The 19,954-nt window shown below is 43.4% G+C and overlaps 1 protein-coding gene across 1 annotated transcript in view; it reads right to left on the minus strand.

Annotated features, from left to right (window-relative positions):
* Positions 1-19,954, minus strand: part of JAG1 (jagged canonical Notch ligand 1) — a 36,380-nt gene that overhangs the window by 6,429 nt on the left and 9,997 nt on the right. The window contains exons 3-18 of the mRNA XM_005525435.2: positions 17,443-17,494; positions 11,821-12,075; positions 10,750-10,810; positions 6,831-6,961; positions 6,408-6,527; positions 5,877-5,990; positions 5,213-5,326; positions 4,343-4,456; positions 3,893-3,939; positions 3,203-3,376; positions 2,561-2,711; positions 1,873-2,037; positions 1,244-1,357; positions 498-611; positions 279-392; positions 38-154 (exon numbers count right to left, since the gene is read on the minus strand). Of these exons, the coding sequence (XP_005525492.2) occupies positions 38-154; positions 279-392; positions 498-611; positions 1,244-1,357; positions 1,873-2,037; positions 2,561-2,711; positions 3,203-3,376; positions 3,893-3,939; positions 4,343-4,456; positions 5,213-5,326; positions 5,877-5,990; positions 6,408-6,527; positions 6,831-6,961; positions 10,750-10,810; positions 11,821-12,075; positions 17,443-17,494 (1,957 nt within the window). The remainder of the gene's footprint in view (positions 1-37; positions 155-278; positions 393-497; positions 612-1,243; positions 1,358-1,872; positions 2,038-2,560; positions 2,712-3,202; positions 3,377-3,892; positions 3,940-4,342; positions 4,457-5,212; positions 5,327-5,876; positions 5,991-6,407; positions 6,528-6,830; positions 6,962-10,749; positions 10,811-11,820; positions 12,076-17,442; positions 17,495-19,954) is intronic.

Raw genomic sequence — 19,954 nt, forward strand, 5'->3', positions numbered from 1 at the left:
GCAACTCTCTGGAAGAGTTCAAGCAGAGCTGACTTACTCTGGGTACACATGGGTCCTTCCCAGCCCTCCTTGCAGACACAAGTGAAGGAGTCCCCGCTGACTACACAGGTACCACCGTTGTGACAGGGGTTTGGCAGGCAGCTGCTGTTCCTCGCTGTAACACAAACAACATTCGCCGCTCAGTTGTTAGAAAGCCGTCAAATCCGAGCCAAGAGGAACAGCTGAGGTCAGAGCTGCAGCGCTGCATCTGCTTCCTGGAGATTATGCAGGGTATTTACCTATGTTACAAGTGGCTCCTTCCCATCCTGCAGGACACATGCACTTGAAAGTGTCTCCCTCATCATAGCACGTCCCCCCGTTGTTGCACGTCGCCTCATCGCACTGGCTGTCACCTGCGGGAAACCCAGACTGTCCTTAATGCTGGTGCTCTCTTAGGCCAACAAGTTCAAGCAGCCTATCAGGGCACGTCTGTTATGTTTTGGAAATGCTGAACTTACGGGAGTGGCAAGTTTTTCCTTTCCACCCATTTTTACATTCACAGAAGAAGTCGTTGACCAAGTCTCGGCAAGTTCCTCCATTGTGGCAAGGGTTTTTACTGCAGTCATTAATATCTGGATATGTTAAGGAGAGAAAACAGGCTCAGTGGTGTTTACAGAACTGACAAACACAATGCTTGAAAGAAGCATAACCCATCCCTAATTTTGGCCTGTGTTTCAATTGTGGATTAAATGCTTAAATTAGTATTTTAAAGCTTTAAGCGCTGTCACATAGATGAAGACTGTTTCACCACATTTCCCCACTTTGTTTTCATTCTGTTTGTAATCTTGTTTCAGTAAAAAAGCGGTGAAAAGGCCTATTACATAAACTACCCTGTTAGTCAGGCGAAGGGAGCGGAGCACTCAACTCCTCTTCTTCTCCTGAGACAGACAAAATACAAGTATGATATGCAGACAGGCCATAAAGTGGCACCTACTAACGCAAAGGGTTTCTTCCTGGAAGTTATCCAAAGGATAGAGCAGGAAACTGAACAGTGAGAGAGACAGGTTCTAATCCCAGTCCAATTTTGTAACTTGGGCTTAGTTCCAATACAAAAGATTGGGACTTGGTAGGAGAACCTGGTCCTCCATGACCTTTGAAGCAGTTTATTGACATAGGTCACTGTCATCTTAAAGACAGTACCAGCCATTCCTTCCCAATGTTTTCCCAAGAGCTCCTTCTGTGTGCTGAAGGATGGGTAACTTACTCGTTTCACAATATGTTCCTTCCCATCCATCGCTACAAATACATTTGTAGGAGTTGATGCCATCGATGCAAGTACCACCATTTTTACAGGGGTTGCTTTCACAGTCATTGATATCTGCAACAGTTGGGAATAAAGAAGAGGATTCAAAAAAAGAGGGAAAAAAAGTCAAACCAGAAGTACAGCTACTGGGAGTCATTATCTTATTGCAGACTGTTTGGTGCTACTTCCACTTCTAATAATACCCTTTGGAAAGGAAGGCTTATAAGCAAGATGAAAAATGGTAAAAAACTGCACAAGGTGATGAACCTGTCATTATTAAAAATAAAACAAAAAAAATCTGGAGTCCTTAAGATCCATGTTAAACCCCACTATTAACTCCCTCAGACCTTGTATACATAAGGTTTTTAAAAACATACAATTGAAGGCCAGAGGGTTCACTGCTGTGAACTTTCCCCAAGGCCTAGCAAATTCCACTCTGCCTCGCCCAAGAGGGATATGAAAACTTACAGCAGTTCCAAGGTTCACTGAGTTAAAATGAAGAAACCTTAAAGGGGTCTGGGAGGGAAGGATGGAATCCTTTCCCAGTAAGAGTGGGGGACAGTGAAATACATTCTCTTTTTTGCTCTTACTCTCGTGACAGTAGGTGCCGGTGAATCCTTTGTTGCATTCACAGGTGAATTTTCCACCCGCTTGGCTCTTGCACTTCCCGTGAGGACCACAAACATTGGAAGAGATATAGCGAACCCCTTCGGGTGTGCTGTTGGAAGCCACTGCCACGGTGCAGCTGTCAATTACTGCAGAAAAGCAGAGACAGCATGAGAACTACCCATGCAACCTGATTCCTTAAGAGCAACATTTTCACTTCCAGCCATGGATGTTTAGAAGACACTCGTGCCATTGAATCATTTAGGTTGGAAAAGACCTTTATGATCATTGAGTGAAACCATAAACATATGACTGCAAATATGTTTGCTGCTTTAAAATAACACTGGACTCTGACAACTGTGCATAAAATAATCACAGCATCTTATCTGATGATTGCTGGAACACATCCATGGCCTGGAATAAATGCATCAGTCTATTTGCTACCTGTGCTTTCAGTCCACATTGACATAATGTTGTCTTTCAATAGCTGATACTTTCAAATATCACTCATCTTTTCACACGGAGAGGGGCCTAAGGCAGAGGGCAAAATTCAGCCTCTTTATACCAGAGTTCCTGCAGTGATTCCCTGCTGGAGCTGCATTAGGGCTCCAGCGAGGGGAGGGGCAGGAATCGCTGCCAGACATTGCCATTCACCGGCAAGGCAACACAAACCTTCACAAGGAGTTGTGCGGCAGTGATCCTTCAGGTGGGAGCAGTTCTTCCCTTCGTAATCCTCAGGGCAGTTACAGAAATAGTCCATGGCAAGATTGAAGCACTGGGCACCGTTCTGGCAGGGATTTGGCTCGCAATAATCTATGTCCAGCTGTAAGCAGTGCACAGAGAGGGAAGGGAAATAGGAAGGGGGGGAAGGGAGTGAGGGAAAGCTGAGTGAAAGAGGTTTATCATGGCTTTCCCTCACCACGACAGGCTGACATTGTGGAATCTGACCTTTTTATCTGCTGCCTCAAAGAATCATTCATAGCACACAGAGTTTAGTCCCACTCGCCACTATTTCGGCAGACAACTCGCGATATTAAACTGCCAAAGTTAACAGTTAGAGCTCCACAAAGCCTGACGTGCAAACCCTGCAGTCTGCCTAACAAAGAGAATCCTCTGCAGCCTGTCAGGGGTTTGTTGGTTTCTTCCCCCCATCCCCAATATATATTAATCAAGCACTTTCTTGGCAGACTGACAGCAATATCAAGTACAACTTTATACTACGCTTCACTGGATGCAAGGCATTCCATGCTCAGATTCGGAGCGTCGGAACAAACGGCACTGGCTGAGGGCCTGCCTTTCACCCAGCCTTCTTACCTGACAGAGGTTTCCTGAGAAACCAGCAGGACACAGACATTGGAATCCATTGATTTCATCCTGGCAATGACCCCCATTCATGCAAGGGTTACTTGCACATTCATTGATGTCTTTCTCACAGTGATCTCCTGCATAGCCAGGTGAACAGATACACCGATAACCATTAACCAAATCCTGGGAAAGAACAGAAGAAAGTTTAGAGTTAAGGTTTTTCCTCCCTCGATATATTCTTATTAAGAAAAAATGAAATCAAAAAAGTAAAAAAAAAAAAAAATCAAAAAAAAAAAATCATCTTACTATGTCCAAACAAGGCAAAAATATTTAAAGGGGAAAACCCACACACAGACCCAGTTTCAGCTTACATTCTTAATTTCCAGGCAAGATACATTAATCCAGAGGTTGAAGGGAAGTGCCTACATTTCCAGTGGCAGTTTGCACAACCACCAGCCCATTCACTGGTGACACTGGCAGTGAAAGTGAGTCATTTATTGAGGTTATGTATTTTGCCCTTACTGTTCTACAGATGTATCTCAACACGCTGTAGCATGACATAGGCCCTCCCCCCAACTTAAAGAATTGACCATTTGTAGCAGCTAATTGCCATTTTCCAGATTATTTGTGCTTAGACTCAAATGTTTTAGTCACTGTTGGAAATCTTGGGGAAACCAAAGTTAAACGAGAAGGGCTTACCCGACAGGATCCTCCATTCTGACATTGTCCACGACAGTCGTTAATATCTACAATAAAATTAGCACGGTTAGAAGGCAAAAATATATTTACACTAGATAGAGAGTTCAGGTCTCTCTAAAACTGCAGCTAGATAAACCTTTTGTCAAGTTTCCTGCATGCCTTCCTCGAGATAAGGTTATTATAATGGGTGGGAAACCTTTTGCGATTCTTCTCGGAGAAGCAGTAAAACTTCACATCATTGTTTTAGTCCCTTTATCAGAATAGAGCTATGGTGCAGGCTAATGACTTTGATAAAATTGTGTATTTTCATTCCGCACCAACTACTCCCTTTCTAAAAACATCAACTGCTGGGGCTCTGCCCAGTGTTTAAATTGAGCTTAGAACTCGGTGGCACATGCTCATATACCCAAAGAACTGGCCTTTAATAAACCCAAGGGTACGAACACTTACTTATATCACAGTTGTGGCCAGACCAGCCAGTAATGCAGTCACAGTAGTAGCTGCCAATCAGGTTCCTGCAGGAGTTGGCATTGACACAGGGCTTGCCCTCACATTCATTTGCATCTGGAAAATGAAGGGGAACATTCAGGGGGGAAGGGAGAAGCCCACGCCCCAGCAATAACCAGCAGTTCCTCCAGAGCTAAGAGGAACTTGCAGCATACAGCAGGGATTAGCGTGACTTGAACGAACAAAAGTCAATCATCATCAGCCTCTGAAGGCTCTTTCAGTTTCTTTGCAATTAGAACATACAGTCTACGCTAATTATTTCACAATTACCCAGCCACTCATTAAGAGCAACTTGCCCCCACACACGCATCTCAGCTGAGCGTTCTGAAGGAGGAATGCTGCAGCCTGGTCATTGGGATGAGTGTGCTGTGTAAAGAATGCAGCCAGCTCATTCTCCGTGAGATCATCCCCATTTTGGAACCCAGCTGTGAACTCTTGGGTCTGGAGGAGTTGACATGGTTGAAGAGATACAGCAACTTTCTCACAGGGTAAAGGGAGAAACATGTGGGGATGGGATTGGGAGGCACAACATGCACCCTCCCCACTCCAGGGCAGTCCTGGTTTGAAGGATGTCTCTGGTTAACTATTTCCTTCAAGTGCCAGCATGCAGAAACAAGGTGATGGAAGCCCCACTAGTCTCGGACACTGTCCTAGACCTCAGTCCTGCAAACAGACACCGAATGTCTTCAATGTGCTAAAATACAGCCACAGGCTTCAGAAACATGACCGTGAGTAATGTAGGACCATGATCCCTTTTGTATTTATCTTTCCCAGCTCTGGAACCACACTGGATGAAGAGAAAGCAGTTCTTACCTAGCTGGCACGTTTTGCCAGTCCACTGAGGTGGGCAAATACACTTAAATCCATCAACTAGATCTTGGCAAGTTCCTCCATGACCACAGGGATTTGGAGAACAATCATCAATATCTGTAACGCAGAATAAGGAGGGGCTTAGTTCCACTACCAGATTGGCAACAGCAGTAACTGACAAGTCTGATAAATGGTTGCTGCTACTGGGGTTTTTCCTGAGGAACAGAAGAACAACAAGACTTCCACTTGGAATTTCTAGGTTATCTTTGATTTCAGCAAAAGCCACCTTTTAAAGAGAGGAGTAATGTGAAAAGGTGGTTCAAAGAACTGGGGGAAAAGTTTACCCCTGTGGCCTTTTTGCAAGTGGAAGTCCTATTTGGATCCAGCAAGTCCTTCAAATCAGCATTTTTAACAACATGCCAGAATGGTATAAAAATTCAGCATCCTGCTTCTTTCAAGATGATTTTGGCTATTCTTTCCCCTGGTAGCTGACAAAAACCTTGGTACAAGCAAAGGGGAAGAGAGAGCACAGGGGTATAAACGGCTGCCAGGAAGCAACGCTCAGGCTGGGAAAGGTTAAGTAGTCTGCCCTGTAAGTTTATGAGGGATTGGACTGATCAAAACCAGCAAACTGGCACATTTTTAATAAACACTGAAAAGGACTCACTGTCAGTGCAAGTTGGTCCAGCCCAGCCAGGAGCGCACACACATTCAAATCCCGTGGATGTCTCGAGGCAGCTTCCCCCATTGTGACAAGGGTCGGAGAGGCAGGCGTGCTCCGCTGCACAGGGACAGAAGGACAACATGTCAGAGGCTACATCCATGCCAGCACAAGCCACCCCTGCTCCCTCCACGTGCTTCTGCTCTGGACACACCATCCTAACTCTTGCTGCACTGTGCTCCTGCAAGAAGCAGGAATTTCCTGGCTTGCAGAAAGTCTCCTTCCATGCTAACCTCATCAGCACACCGACTGGCACCTGCTGGAGCCACAGTCAGACAGGGTGGCTCAGAGTGACCTCCCCAGTGAGCAGAAGGCTGATGTTCAGGAAAGGCTGGATCTTTGTACCCAGCCTGGACTGGGTACACTACAAATTGAGTTTTCCTCCATCTCATAAAGTACATCCAAAACCAAGTGCCACCAAAAGCCGGCAAGAATTATCTGTCAGGTAGCAGCTCAGCAGCTGCATCCAACACTTACCAATTTCACAGTTCTGTCCTGAGTAGCCCTCAGGGCAGGAACATTGGTATTTGTCAGGGCCAGTGTTGCTGCAGGTACCACCATTCAAGCAGGGTGGGTGGGTTCCACAGTAGTTCAGATCTGCGAGAGAGGAGGAGCATTAAAGCCAGGCTAGAAAGTTACAGGAACATCACCACCTGCTTTGTTCTGTTATCCCAGAACCTTTACAGAATGCATCCCCACACTGGAGAGGGACAGGAAGGGACAAGCTAAGGACAGATGCTAACCATGCTGGAACAGCAGTGGGGACAAGGCTGAGCAGCTGAGGGCCAGCACGCTCCCAGCACGTTTCAGCAGCTTGCCGGGCCCCACGTGCACTCCCTCGGTGCAAAGTCTGCCAGCGCTGACATTCAAGTGTGACACGGCCCTCTGGGATTAGCATACCTTTGTCACAGAGCTGACCACCCCAGTTGGTTTCACAGAGGCACTGCCATGGTTCAATGCAAGTGCCATGGACACATCCCGGGTGTGGAATGCACTTATCACAGTACTGGCCTTGCCATCCATACTGACACCTTCAGTTAAACAGAAAAAAAAAAAGGGGGGGGGGAAAAAAAAATCAGAACAGGGAAACAAACCCAAACCCATCATAATTGCTGTGTGTAGATATGAGCAACTCCAAAGCTTGAAGAAAGGCTGGGGAAGTGGGGGAGAAGGGCAGGATGAGGGGAGGGGAGAAGCTATTCAAGGACTGTTTGATGGTTTCTTGTAAACAAACATTTTGGTAGTTTTGCCAAGGTCTCTGTAGCTGGCCTCCTGACAAAAGAATAACTGTTCTGAGAAAACCAGCATGAGGTCCATTCAGCACAATAATACTCTTTTGGAGCCTCATATAAATGTGGCAGAGAGGGTGGGTGTGCACTACAAATCAATCTCTAGACTTTGACAGGGTGCTTTATAAATTGAGGGGGGAAGAAAAAGTCAGTGGAAACAATAGTTATCCAGAGATCCTCATGAATACAAGGTTCCAGGCATTTTAGCCGTGCTGGGTTTGCAGGAAGACAAACAAAACCATAACCACCAACTCTGAGCCTTTGGCAAGGCAATAGCAAAACAAGAGGAGTTCCCTGCTCTATCAGAAGCTGCCCTTATTCTGAGTATAGAGACACACACAGAGCCAGTATGGACTGGGCCACAGTCAGGGATGGAAGAAAGCAGCAGGGCAGGACTTTACACATGTTCAAAGATCAGATGTCAGTGTGTTTCTGAATTTGATTTATGCTAATAGCCTCTTTTCAGGGAATAACTAAATAATATCCAATTCTGAGAAACACTAATGTCTGAAGAACTTGCTACTTATTTGAATTCTTTATTGCCACCATCAATGAGCTACCTGAATTATCTACTTAAAAAGAAGATGCTCTTTTAAAGTTAAGCCCTCTTATGGGAAAGCTTATTTTGGGTTTCACTTAGTTCTCACTAGCAAGACAGACCAAGGTTGCTTCAAATTAAAGTGGACCTACAGACAAAAACAAATGAAACAAGCTGAAAATGAAAAGCAAGGGCTTTTTTGAGGTACTGTATTTCATTAACAAGTCCTGAGAGTAATTGATCAGCAGCAATTATGCACTAAGCTGTCACTAAATTATGAAAACAAACCTCAGCTCTACAGAAGTCAGCTAAGCTTTCTATTTGTAAAACCCCCCACCATTCTTCTGCTGGTAATTTCTTCTCATGGGAAAAAGCCAGAAGGATCTATCCAATGGATAATCACACACAGCCAGTGGTAAGTCCGACTTCCCTTCTAAAAATCTCAGGTGACAAACTGCATCCTAATTACCTTTTTTCCTTAGCAGCTATCACAATAGCAGCCTTTTCCAAGTCAATGGGAAATTCTTATTAGTTTGTGTGTTAAAAAAAAAAGCCAGTCAGTGTAAAGAACATGAAAAAAATCCAGATAAGGCAAAACAACTTCCCTCAAGTAGCTCTTGGAAAATCCTTCTGTAGAGGGCATATAATGAGAATGCACAAAGATCAAAATTTAGGACCAGACCCTTTTAATTTTTATTCCATTCAAAGCAACTTGCCTGTGAGCTTGCACACAAGCCAACCTAAGGGACCTCACCTGCAAAAGCAGGTATTCAAATTTTTGATGGATTTGATTTTTTACTTCAATCAAATCAAAGTGGTGGTGGGTTTTATTTTCTTTAGAACAAGTGTAAAGAAAGAAAAATAGTTAAAAAAACTCACACCACACAATAAAAAACCCAACAACTTCATGAGCTTTAGAGGCAAAGGTAATACTTCAAACATCAGCTTCAAAACGTAACAAGCAAAATTGGATAAGGCATTTAGGGAAAAAAAAAACAGTGGGCTATCAATTCCAGAAAAAGATTCAGAGTAATAACACGTGTTTTATTATACATATGCAGCAGTTTCTCATGAGAAATTTAAAGTTAACTTTCCTTGTATAGTGATTCATGAGTAAAAATGGTTTAGTTGGCTGGCCTGCATTGAAGAAAGTGACTGGCAGCAAAAGGGAAAAAGATATTTTAAGAACGTTTGCAAGTTGTCTGTTGTACCAGAACACAGAGCAGTTTCTGCTCGGATGTTATTTTTAAACCCTGTTGCATTTGTAGCATACAGGCTATATGACTCATCAAAACTTAAAAGAAAATAAAATCTTGTTTCTGTGTTCACTTTAAAGATAGTGGTCTGACTTGGCAAGCAGAAGTTATCTGAAAGCACCAGAAGGACAGCATTGTTTCAAGACTATGCAAATCAAGTGTGGGAAAGTTGCACCTTAAGTAAATAAGAGCACTAGTGCATGTCTGGGCAGTGAGTGGGAGGCAACAGACTTAGAAAGAGAAAGGGAAGGAAAAAAAAATCTGGAAACAAAGCCTGTTGTTCTGACTAGGAGACAGCAACCCCTACAAGGCATGTTTATTCTGATGACAGCAGCACAAATCACTGGTAGCCCTGACTGATATGCTCCTCTCACCATCTGGCCCCCCAATACTTCCTACTACTTGTTAGGCTTTTTTTTAATTAAAAAAAGATTTAGATTTGTTGTTCTGGGGGTTAACCAGTTTATATCAGTGCTGCTAAACATTAAAATCACAGGACAAGTGACAACAGTTCATCCCTTGGCTGGACTTTCACTTTGCACGGCTCAGTGAGGATGAGAGGCTACTTCCCACTTCACTTTCAGATGGTTCCATGTTAATTTTGCTTTGTTTTTGAAGCATGAATTACAGAAGCAGAGAAAATGAATGAGCTACTATGGCTATTTAGGCTGAATTCTTATAGAATAGTCTGTCAGACACTCCAGATTCCGTTCCTTTTGGAACTCTAGTTCATCAAGCAGTCCACTTCATGCAAAGATTTCCAACACAGAATCCACCAATATGCTTGTTAGGCAGAAAAATTACTTTCTATTCCCTCAAACTTCTGAGTCTTATTCAGGAACACCCAAACTTCACTTTTAACCCTTCCTACACAGAATCAATATCAAAATTTTTGTAACCTCAGAACCTCAGTTGTAAACAGAAATTATAAAGGGTTATGTGCAGCAACTTGGAACCTGTCTGTTGATAAAGAATACCCACATTTAATACCCACTACCCCTCTAGGGGTAAGGGACAAGACTTCCCTGTGCTGTGAATACATCCTGCATATTTTAAGGCATTCCAGATATTTAACTGTTGGGTTATGGATAAAATCTGCTTTCCATTGTCTCCTTGCCAGGACAGAAGGGACTTCAAAGCACGGCAACAAAATTCGGCATTCATCAGAGCCCACTGACAAGATTTCATCCCAGCCATTAACCTCTCAGCACTCGGAGCCAGGCTCACAATGGGAAAGGATCCCAGAGATTCAACTAATCCCATTCTAAAGAATGCTTGACTTTTGCCTACTGATGGAAGAAACCAGGGGGTGGGAGGGTAGAAGGGGGAAAACACTGAAAGGGAGAAGAAGAGAGAAAAGCCACACTGTACTTCAAGCTTGGAATTGAAAAAGCCTATTAATCAGGCTGTTGGAAAAAGCATAGCCACCAAACATTTGCACTATTTATGCAGAAACAATTAGTTAGTGCTCATTAGGCAGCATTCACGCTATTTATCCCATACCCCCCTCTCCCTCAGTGCCACCATTTCACAAACCAAAAGCTTCTTAAAATTATCAGTGCATTAAAAGCTTGCTCCCCCCTTATTCTGGGCAAGTCAGCATGAATAATGTGTCTTGCTCAAAACCACAACTTCCAAAACTCCCTCCCTCCCCACTCCTACTGTGTTTAGCATCACTTGTTTAATTAGCTGGGGAGGGGTGGGGGGAAAAGCAAGGAGGGATAGGAAGCATTTACCTGCACTCTCCTGGAATTGTGCAAGAACCATGCTTGGGGCTACATCCCTGACGACAAATAGCTGTTAAAACAACAAAAAAAGAGGAGTATCAGCATGCTTCCCGCTTCCGGCACCATCACACTTGTGGGAATGTTTTAATCTCTAACTTGCATTGTAATCCTGCTGAATCCAAGGTTCTAACAAGTATCTCCTATCAAGTCTACCAGAAGGAAAAAGAAGGTAGGTGTCTCCTGGGATAGGAAATCTATCAGCTTTTCCTTTCTTTAGGAAAACTGTTCCTCTGACTTTGCAGAGGAATCATTCCTAGTGCTGTTCAAAGAGCTGTTTTTATGTGGGAGAAACCACCTTGCCTTGGACACATCAGGTCACTCAGAGTCTACAGGTTTCTTTTCTCTGTCTTTTGCAGGGGATCTGGGCCACTCTCCCTGGCTTTACACCTAATTCAAAGCAGCTTTTAAGTACTCTGGATTTAGTTTTGGCTGTATCTTTGAACAGACAGGATATCAAGATGAGCAGCAATTCAAATTGCAGGTAAACTCAGTCATTAAGACAGGCTGATAGTCTGTTCCTAAGTCCTGCTTTCTCCTTCCCCAATTACCTGGGTAGCAGCCATTCCCTAATAAACACATTGAACATGATCTCAGGTGGAACAAACAAGCCTGGGACTTTTAAAACACCAAAGCTTTACACTTGCCAGGTCAGCTTTAAAACAAGTCTCTCCTTCCTGCTTGTCTTGAAGTTCTGCACCAAAGGGGAAATCCTTTTTGAAGTCAGCAGCAGAACTCCCATTGAAGTCAGTGGGCTGGGTTTTCTTCCCAGGGGCAAAGATGCGGATAATCAGAGAAAGAACACATCTGCTAAATGCCCAGTACTTTCTCCAAGACCTCTCCAAGACTTTAACACAAAGCAGAAACTATTCTTTTCCTGCCCCCAGTTCTCTGTGTAATGAGCTGGATGCTGTCCCGTCACTCCTTAGACCCCTGTCTGCACAATCTGAATGCAACCTTGATATGATGCCCTCAAATCCCTCCCCATCCCATTGGTGTGCAGGTGAAGCATTCCTCACAAACCTTTGTTGCACTCTGGTCCCATCCAGCCTTCCAAGCAGGTCTTGTTGCCGTTCTGGTCACAGGTGTGGTGAGTGAAGAAGTCGTCTCTCGGTCGACAGAACTTGTTGCAGCCGAAGCCATAGTAATGTTCTGCACACGTCACACGGATTTGGTACTCAAAGTGGGCAACTCCTGCGTTGTGTTTCAAAGTCTGCCACTGGCGGCTGGGATTGATCATGCCAGAGTGGGAAGCCTTCTCGATAATGCGATCGGGGTCTGCGAGGCACAGGAGATGTCAGAATTAAAACTTTGTTTAGGTCTCGTCATTAACTCCCACATCACAGCTTCGCAGGCAAGACTCTCTGAGGCAGCCAGTTGGTTTTATTAATTTTCTGTTTTAGACAGTCAGATAAGGCTGCCCTGGAGCTACAAACCATTAAGTGAAACACACATGCAGCATTATCAAACTGAACTAAGCTTGAAATCAAAAGGAACTGTTCAGTTACTGCCAATCACTTATCCCTTTTGAAGTAAGGGCATCCACTAAGAATTCATACAGTTCATGACTAAAGAAAATTCAGCTCCAACAGACTGGTACAAAATGTGTTTTCCCCTGCTTCTCCATTAATGGCACTAGTTTTGTTTTCAACTGGAGCATTTACAAAAACAACATACTACAACAGCCTAATAAAGCCATGTCTACAGACTGAACGTAAGCATTGCAAAAGGTTTGCAGCCTTTTCCTTATGTGCAAACACTAAATTGAAAACTACCAACTCCAGCATTCAGATGACATCGGCAATCTCACCAGATTTTGGCTGAGAAATACCATGGAAGTCCTGTTTTCAGACAGCAGCTGTAAGTACAAAGCCAAGACAACCAGAGCTCAAAAGAGAAGATCAAACTATTGCATATAAGTGCTACAGATCCCCTTCCTCTCTACAGAGCATTTCAAAGTTCAGGTTTGCACTTGATGTTTAGCTCTAGCAAAAGTCTTCTGGCTTTCAGAGCCATACAACTGTCTAAATTATGGCTTGAAATAATAATATTTCACATTTGCTTGGAACATTGTATATATCTGTGGTATTTCACTTTGTAGTCCAGGTCTTGTGACTTAAACGATCTGACACTGCCTTATGACCTGCTGCTACCCAGCACTCAACTGCTGAGTGAAAGTTTATCGTGAAACAGCCAAAATATCCTCGCAGACTGCGTTCAAAACCAACAGTGAGTACATGGGAGCATAATCCAGCGACAGGAGAATTTGAGGTAGAAAGGCAGTTTGCCAATGATGTGTTAGCAGCGTGTGAAGTACTGGCACCTCCGAGTGCTAGGAATTAGAATGTACTGATGTGCTGCTTCTTCTTCCAACAACTACAAAAGAACCTTCTGGGATTTTACATAAGGCAGAGCTGAAGACTAATGAAGGCGCTACTAAAGCCCTAAGATGACACATGGGCAGTTTTTAATCTAAGATACTTTTAAATGTACTGCTAAGGAACTTTGATTTGCAGCTTTCAAGAAAGAACTTCCCAACAGGCTTCTCAAGCCTCAGACACCCACTATGGATCCACCACTAGATCCTGCCTGCTTGTCTGCAGTTTGGAATGAAGTCAAAGCTCTTGCTGCACAACTACACACGAGTGTCAATACTCAGACACTGCCCATTTTTGGGGTATTTGTGACTTGAAACTGCAGGATTCATTATGTGTTTACAGTGTGAAATTAAGGGCACCAACTTCTTGTTCACCTTCTGGTATTTCTGGTTCTATAATATTTGCCATTTAAATCGGGTTTTATTATTCATTGGCACTAAGCCCCCTCACAACTCCACAACTATGTGTCAGACTTTCAAATGTGTGCAGGCCTTTATTAATTTAAATCCCGTTCACAGGTAATGTGGATGCCTAAGGACCTTTCCATACTGGTACATCCAGAGCAATATCATGTTCTGTGCTGTGCAGGTGTAAGGCTCTTAGATCTCATCGGCAAGATTATTGACTAATTCTAAGAGGTACTTAAGCAGATGCATATCTGCTGGTCTTGAATGGGGCTAGTCTGGCAATTATAGTTCCACTCATGCGTGCTGGAGATGGCTGTGCTGCACTTGCCAAGATTACACTCCATCCACAGCACAGCTGGAAAGCAAAGGCACTTCCCCAAACACCGAGTGTGCATAAAGACATCCTGCTCCTTGTGAGTAAAACAACTTTATCCTCTCCTGTAAGTGGCAGAAGAAAAGGAGAACGACACTCAGTTTTGCATACCAGCCCCCCACCTCCACCCCCACACTGATTCTTGCTTTTCCAGTCTTTTCTTGTTCCCCCTTGGGAACATAGGACTGACAACTATTTCAGTCCTTGGCACCAAAAAGGGAGTTGCCTTGAAAAAGTGATCTTTCCTTTTGCCTCTGATCTTTCATTCTACTCCTATCTGCCAGCTCATTAGGAAGCTTTGTCCTTGCTGTACATCTACAACATCTCACTTCAGCCATCAACTCTTTGGAGACCTTAACCACAGGCTGAACTCAAATGGAAACACCCTTTTAAGTCCACTGGACTTCCTTTTTTTACAGCTGCTTAGATGAAACCCAGCTGCAATTACACTCCAGATCATGGATAAAACATCTTCCATTGGATACACATTTTAAAGCTACCACCATCCACCTGAACTCAAGTGCAGTCTCACAGGTTTAAGCTCCCTTTCCATTTGCCATCACCCACAGTTTTCACAATGAAGCGCTGGCATGTTTCTTCTTGTACAAGAACTCCTCCACCCTTGCCTATTCCCACCTGTCACTGTGCACTTACACAAGGGTGCTGACCCAGACTCCAGGGGAGGCATTGCAACAACCCTGCCATTCTTAGCCTGCATCAACCACGGTTTCAGTTTTATAGGAAGCAATCCCAACACAGAAGAATGGTTAAGTAAATAAAAACCAGCAGTCAGCCAGGCTTGAGACAAAGAGATCTTCTGAACTCAACTGCATTCATCTGACTCAGAACCCCATGCTTTGATAGAAAGGTTAGAGGAAGTATTAACCCATTAGATGAAGTGGAAGAGAGTGGCTTTCTGTACATCTCAGGCTTCCACTCTGCACTTCACTGTCAGAGACTCTGCTGGTTTTATTCACTTCTTGTGGCTACACTTCAAAGCTATAAATCTCTCTTTTTATACAGGGGGCAACTGTATCAAAGGTTTTAGACACAAGGAAATGCGCTATTTTGAATGCCCACCTTCGCCTTTCAGTGCTCCAATGTCTGGAAATTATAACTATGCAGCACCAGGAAGCAAAAACAACAACAGAAAAAGCCCAGACTTCTCTGAGCAGTTTGGGTGGCCAAGGACAGCACAGTTATTTTTGAAAGTCTTTGTTTCAGACAACTTCCAGCTACGGCTTGGTTTACATTGTGCTGAAGTCTCTTATGCCTGCCTGGAATTCACATGCAACTGATACCAGTAATTTACAATAGCTCTTTGACATAGTTTGAGATGCAATGTCAGCCCATTAGCTTTATGTATGAAGCAACAGTAGCAAGATGGCAACCAGACAAGAACCAGAGTAAGAAAACCATTTGAGTTGAATCTTGGCTCCAACAAAGCACGATTCTCATCAACTTCAACAGGGCCATAATTTAACTGCAAGCCACTCTTGGAAGTGAGACAAGAGAGAGTATGTGGTAAAGTGAACGTAGGAGGAGTGGAATGTGGAGGGGGGAAGGAAGCATCCACTCGAGGATCTTCTAACAACTGCATTGATCAGAGGATGCTTTCAGACCTATTGAAAAGTCACACAAGACCTACTAAACCTACTTTTATTGTTGAGAGCTCTCATGGGGTCTTTACGATTCAGTGGCAATTAGGGCAAAAGAAAATCCTGGACATCAAAAAACCCCACTCTTCACATTATATGATGACAATTGCTTAGTTCTAATTGTTTTCTTAACTAGTTCTTCAAGCCTTATTCTGCAGCTCTGGGAAAGCTGACTAAGTCAAGCCATGCAGCACACAAAGGAAAAGTTTTGTGCAGTGCAGCGACTGAATGACCTACAGATGGATAAGTGACAGCAAAGCTGAAGCAGGAATGCAGATCAGGAACATACACAAGAACATGTCTGCACTTGGCCAAATGCACTGCTGAGAAATGAGGCAAGTTTGTCTGAAGACAATTGTACTTCCAAAACATGAAAGCAAAGAAAGAGTTCATTGTGTAGCTTTGGAAATGCAGTTGTTTCATGAAAATAGATGAGCTCTAATAATAGTAAAAGTGGCAGAGACCCAGTCTGAAAAAACTCTCAGATCCTACTATAAACACGACTTTCATTTTGAATTCGGTCATCTTCCATTTTTAATACAACACTGCTGCTCCAGCATCTACTTTCTTCTCCTCCATGTAACACTGTCTATCCAAGACCACTCCTACCCACTGCTCCCTGACTGTGCTGGGACAGAGTCTGAAATCACAGGTACTGCAACCATGCCTAACAAGGCTGGTTGTGGCTATCCCTGACAGGCCACACAATTCACCTCAAGTGGCATCTGCTTTTCTGGAATGAAGAATTAATAGGACATCCCATGCATTTTTAAAGAAAATATAAGAAGCAGATCTGCAAAGAGCAGTTCCCAAGCTGTGCACTCTCACCAACTAAAACATAAAAGCACAGTACTGTGCACACTTCTACAAGGCCTTTCTTGCACGAGGTGTGAAGCCCATTTCATTCCTGCACGGCTGCCACCTTGGCATTCCAAAGCCGACTACAAGGAGCTGCTATAGGATTTCTGTAACATGGACCACAGTGCTGCTGCTTCCTTGCTGAAGGAAAAGACCTGTTGTGTCAACAAAAGCTTTATGAGTTCAGATTCACACTCTCTCCTGTGGCTTTTACCACACACACTGTGAACACCCTAGGTTGAAGCAGAGCTGATTTTGCCCACCTCCTTCAGTAGGCAAAAAGCAGAACAGCTCATGTGCCAAGAGACCCTGTACAGCTTCCTCCAGCCACGTGAAAAGCTTAGCAGAATGTTTCTGAAACCAACCAGAGACATTCCAGGAGAAAGATCCCCACCCTTGATTTTCAGCCAGCTCTACCAGGTGGTGTCTGGTAAGTATTTTTTCAGCCCCTGCATATAAACCCCCAGACATCCAACTCCCAAGGAAGAGCTTTTAGTAACTCCTGTTTCTCATCTACAGTCATTAGATGGATATTGATATCAAGTCTTGTGCAGATTTTAAGTTTTTTCTTTTTTAAAGCAGTACATTCAGATGTCTCAGGTGAACAAGACAGGTTTCTGAATATTACACCTAATTAAAAAGAACGAAACAAGACCAAAAAAACAAACAAAGAAACCTGAAGAAATCCCTGGGCTTTTACTCCCCCAAAGGAGAAAGAAGGAATTAACAGCATCTATTTTTAGGCATCACTCTGTTGGTGCCTAGGTGAGCGAGCTACTCACCCTCTGCAGGCAATGTGAATGAGACAGGCTGCTGCAGAGCGTGGAGAGCTCCTCCAAATTGTTTTGGGTAGAGCTTTTCCCTCTCCTTTTGCTCTAAGTCACAGCAAGCTGGTGAGGCTCCCAGAGGCCTTTCAATGCCTGGGACACAGAGGTGTCAGAACTAAATAAGCCAGGGGAAGGAATACTTACTTGTGGAGTTATCATTGTAATCCCACGCCTCAACAAGCAATGTGTAGGATCTCTGCAAAAGAGAAATAAGAGTTAGTTTCAGAGCCACACATGACTAAGGAAAAAAACCAAACCTGACAACAATTTTAATGAAAAAGAAAAACGCTAGGCTCTGCCACAAAGCAGATACTTGAAAATAGAAATAGGTAAAAGATTATGCTTTTGACAAACATGATCTTCTTGAAACCCCATAAGCTACCTTATTCAGTCTGACTTAGAAGACCTTTCACCTTGGATAGCTCATCTTTGTCATCATTAAAGCATCTTATGTACTTAACCAGGAAGCACAGCCTTTGACACTGCACTCCAGCCGAAATAAAGCATGTGGGACAACTGCACATGGAAGACAGAAAGCACAGCAGCATCAAAAAACCCAAAACCAAACCCCCACCCTCAAAAACTGCTTCAAAAGAATTTTAGTTACAGAAAAATAGTCTTGATGTCCCTTCCCCCAGCCATCCTGAAAGCAAGAAGTGTTGCTAAGATTACTGTGCCCTGCCTTGACAGCACAATCTCCAGGGACTTTGCTTTTCAGCACCCCCTTTGAAAGCTTTGTCTGCATGAGGGCCATCGCAGCTCCCACAAGTATCAGGTAACGGAGGGAAGAACTGATGGATATGGGAAGGGGGTGGGGTGAGAGAGAAGCATTGTAAAACAAAGGCTAAGATCAGCCTCTTTGGAAGAGCAGGGAAAGGGAAGCTGCACTATCCACCCCTGTCACTTTTACAGATGCTCAAAGCTGCCAATGAGCTCTGTAGCTCTCCAGCAATAATAATCATAAGCATAAACTGACTGAAGTGACTCCATGGGCTGGAAAGATGCCAGCTATTACATCTAAGCCACCTTTATCTTCAATCCTAACTTGAGAACAAGACCCATTAAAACATCTCCTCCTCCAGCTCTACCCCGAGATATTATTATCCAGGCTGTATCTTTCAAAGTTGCCATTTAGCCAGCCATATCCAAACTTACACAATGATTAAAAACCAAAACAAAACACCTCCTCTCGAGAAAGAAAAAAAAATAAAAATTGAGGAAAAATAAGCAAAATATATCACTTGCAAAGTGAAAAACATAATAATAACAACTACAGATTAGGCAATAAATGTAACATCTTTCTGGAGAGCAGAACAATAAGAGCACAACTAAAAATTCTGTGAAGAGTTTTGAAGCTTTGCCATAGCACCATAGCAGCCGTGCATTGCAAGGTTTATTTCTCCTTAATTGTGTCCATGTTCAGTCACAGGCTGCTCATTTGTGGTCTGCAGTACTTCACACCCTCTCTGTAACAGAGACCGGAATACATTTCTGAGAGTGAGCTGCTACAAGGTGCACGGGGCTAAGGCAGACCTCAGAATTCTGAAGAGGAGAGAGGAAACAAAAAGGGAGGGGAAAAAAAAAAAAAAAAGAACAAAAGTTGGAGAAAATTGCTTTCTCACGACTGGACACAGCATGAGCCTCTGAATGAAAACCCAGTCTGTGATGGACACTGGCCTGCTGTATAGCCTAAATATGTTTCATATTCAAAGCAGACCAGGATTCCATTCCGTTCACTGATAACTGTGGGAAAATGCTTCCAAAAGTAAGCAAAGCTGGGCAAGCCAAGACATGCACCCAAACTTCTATGCAGAAGTTCCATTGGCCTGAACCATTTTTGGTTAATATTTAATGAAAAGTTATATGTTTCTTGTTTCTATTCTAGACCAAGTCTGACAACTTGAAAGAAACTCTGAAAATCAAATAAACCAAAATGCAACTCGATCATCTAACACTGCTTAAAACAGATTTAAGAAGTCCTTGCACAAGTAACTCAGTGGTAAAAAAAAAAAAGAACCAAAACAAACAAACAAAACCAGAATAGAACTCCCGAGCTATATTACAGATGCAGATTGCACTATCTTGGGTGCTTCCTCTGTGGTTTAATTACCAACATTAAGCAGCACAAGCTCAACATGTTACTGCAAGCTTGACAAAAAATATTATGATATAGAGAATGAATTATGGCAACGAGCACTACTTCCAATAAAGTTAAGGATGTTTTCCTTTCGGCCTTGCATAATTGTTTTGGAAGATATTTTGTCTAAACTCATAGCAACAGTTCCCTGCTGGTTCTCAGGACTGTTTACCAACACACCTAACCCTTAAGGAAAGGAAAGGCTGAATCCTAGCTGTGAGTGCTACTGTTGCTAGATACTTGTGTGACCACTTTCCACTACCACACAGGAGTTTGTTTAAGAGACAGGAGATGCTTCAGCTGAACTGGACGGAAATAAAACGCAGGGGGGACAGACCTACCCTGTAAATTCCCTTGTTTCTAATTGTCCCCTCTCAGCTTGTCTGAATATTTCACGTGAAGAGTCCCTGTCCTGAAAAGGGATGATATAAAGAATGGCATTTGATCGCTTGGCTCTGTCCTTCCCAGCATGGGGAAAAGACCAAAAAACTCAAGACTTAGTGTTCAAAATGGGACACT

This window comes from Pseudopodoces humilis, chromosome 3 (genome assembly GCF_049639895.1).
Source record: "Pseudopodoces humilis isolate 2021_Gansu_Grassland_sample_001 chromosome 3, ASM4963989v1, whole genome shotgun sequence".
NCBI lineage: Eukaryota > Metazoa > Chordata > Aves > Passeriformes > Paridae > Pseudopodoces > Pseudopodoces humilis.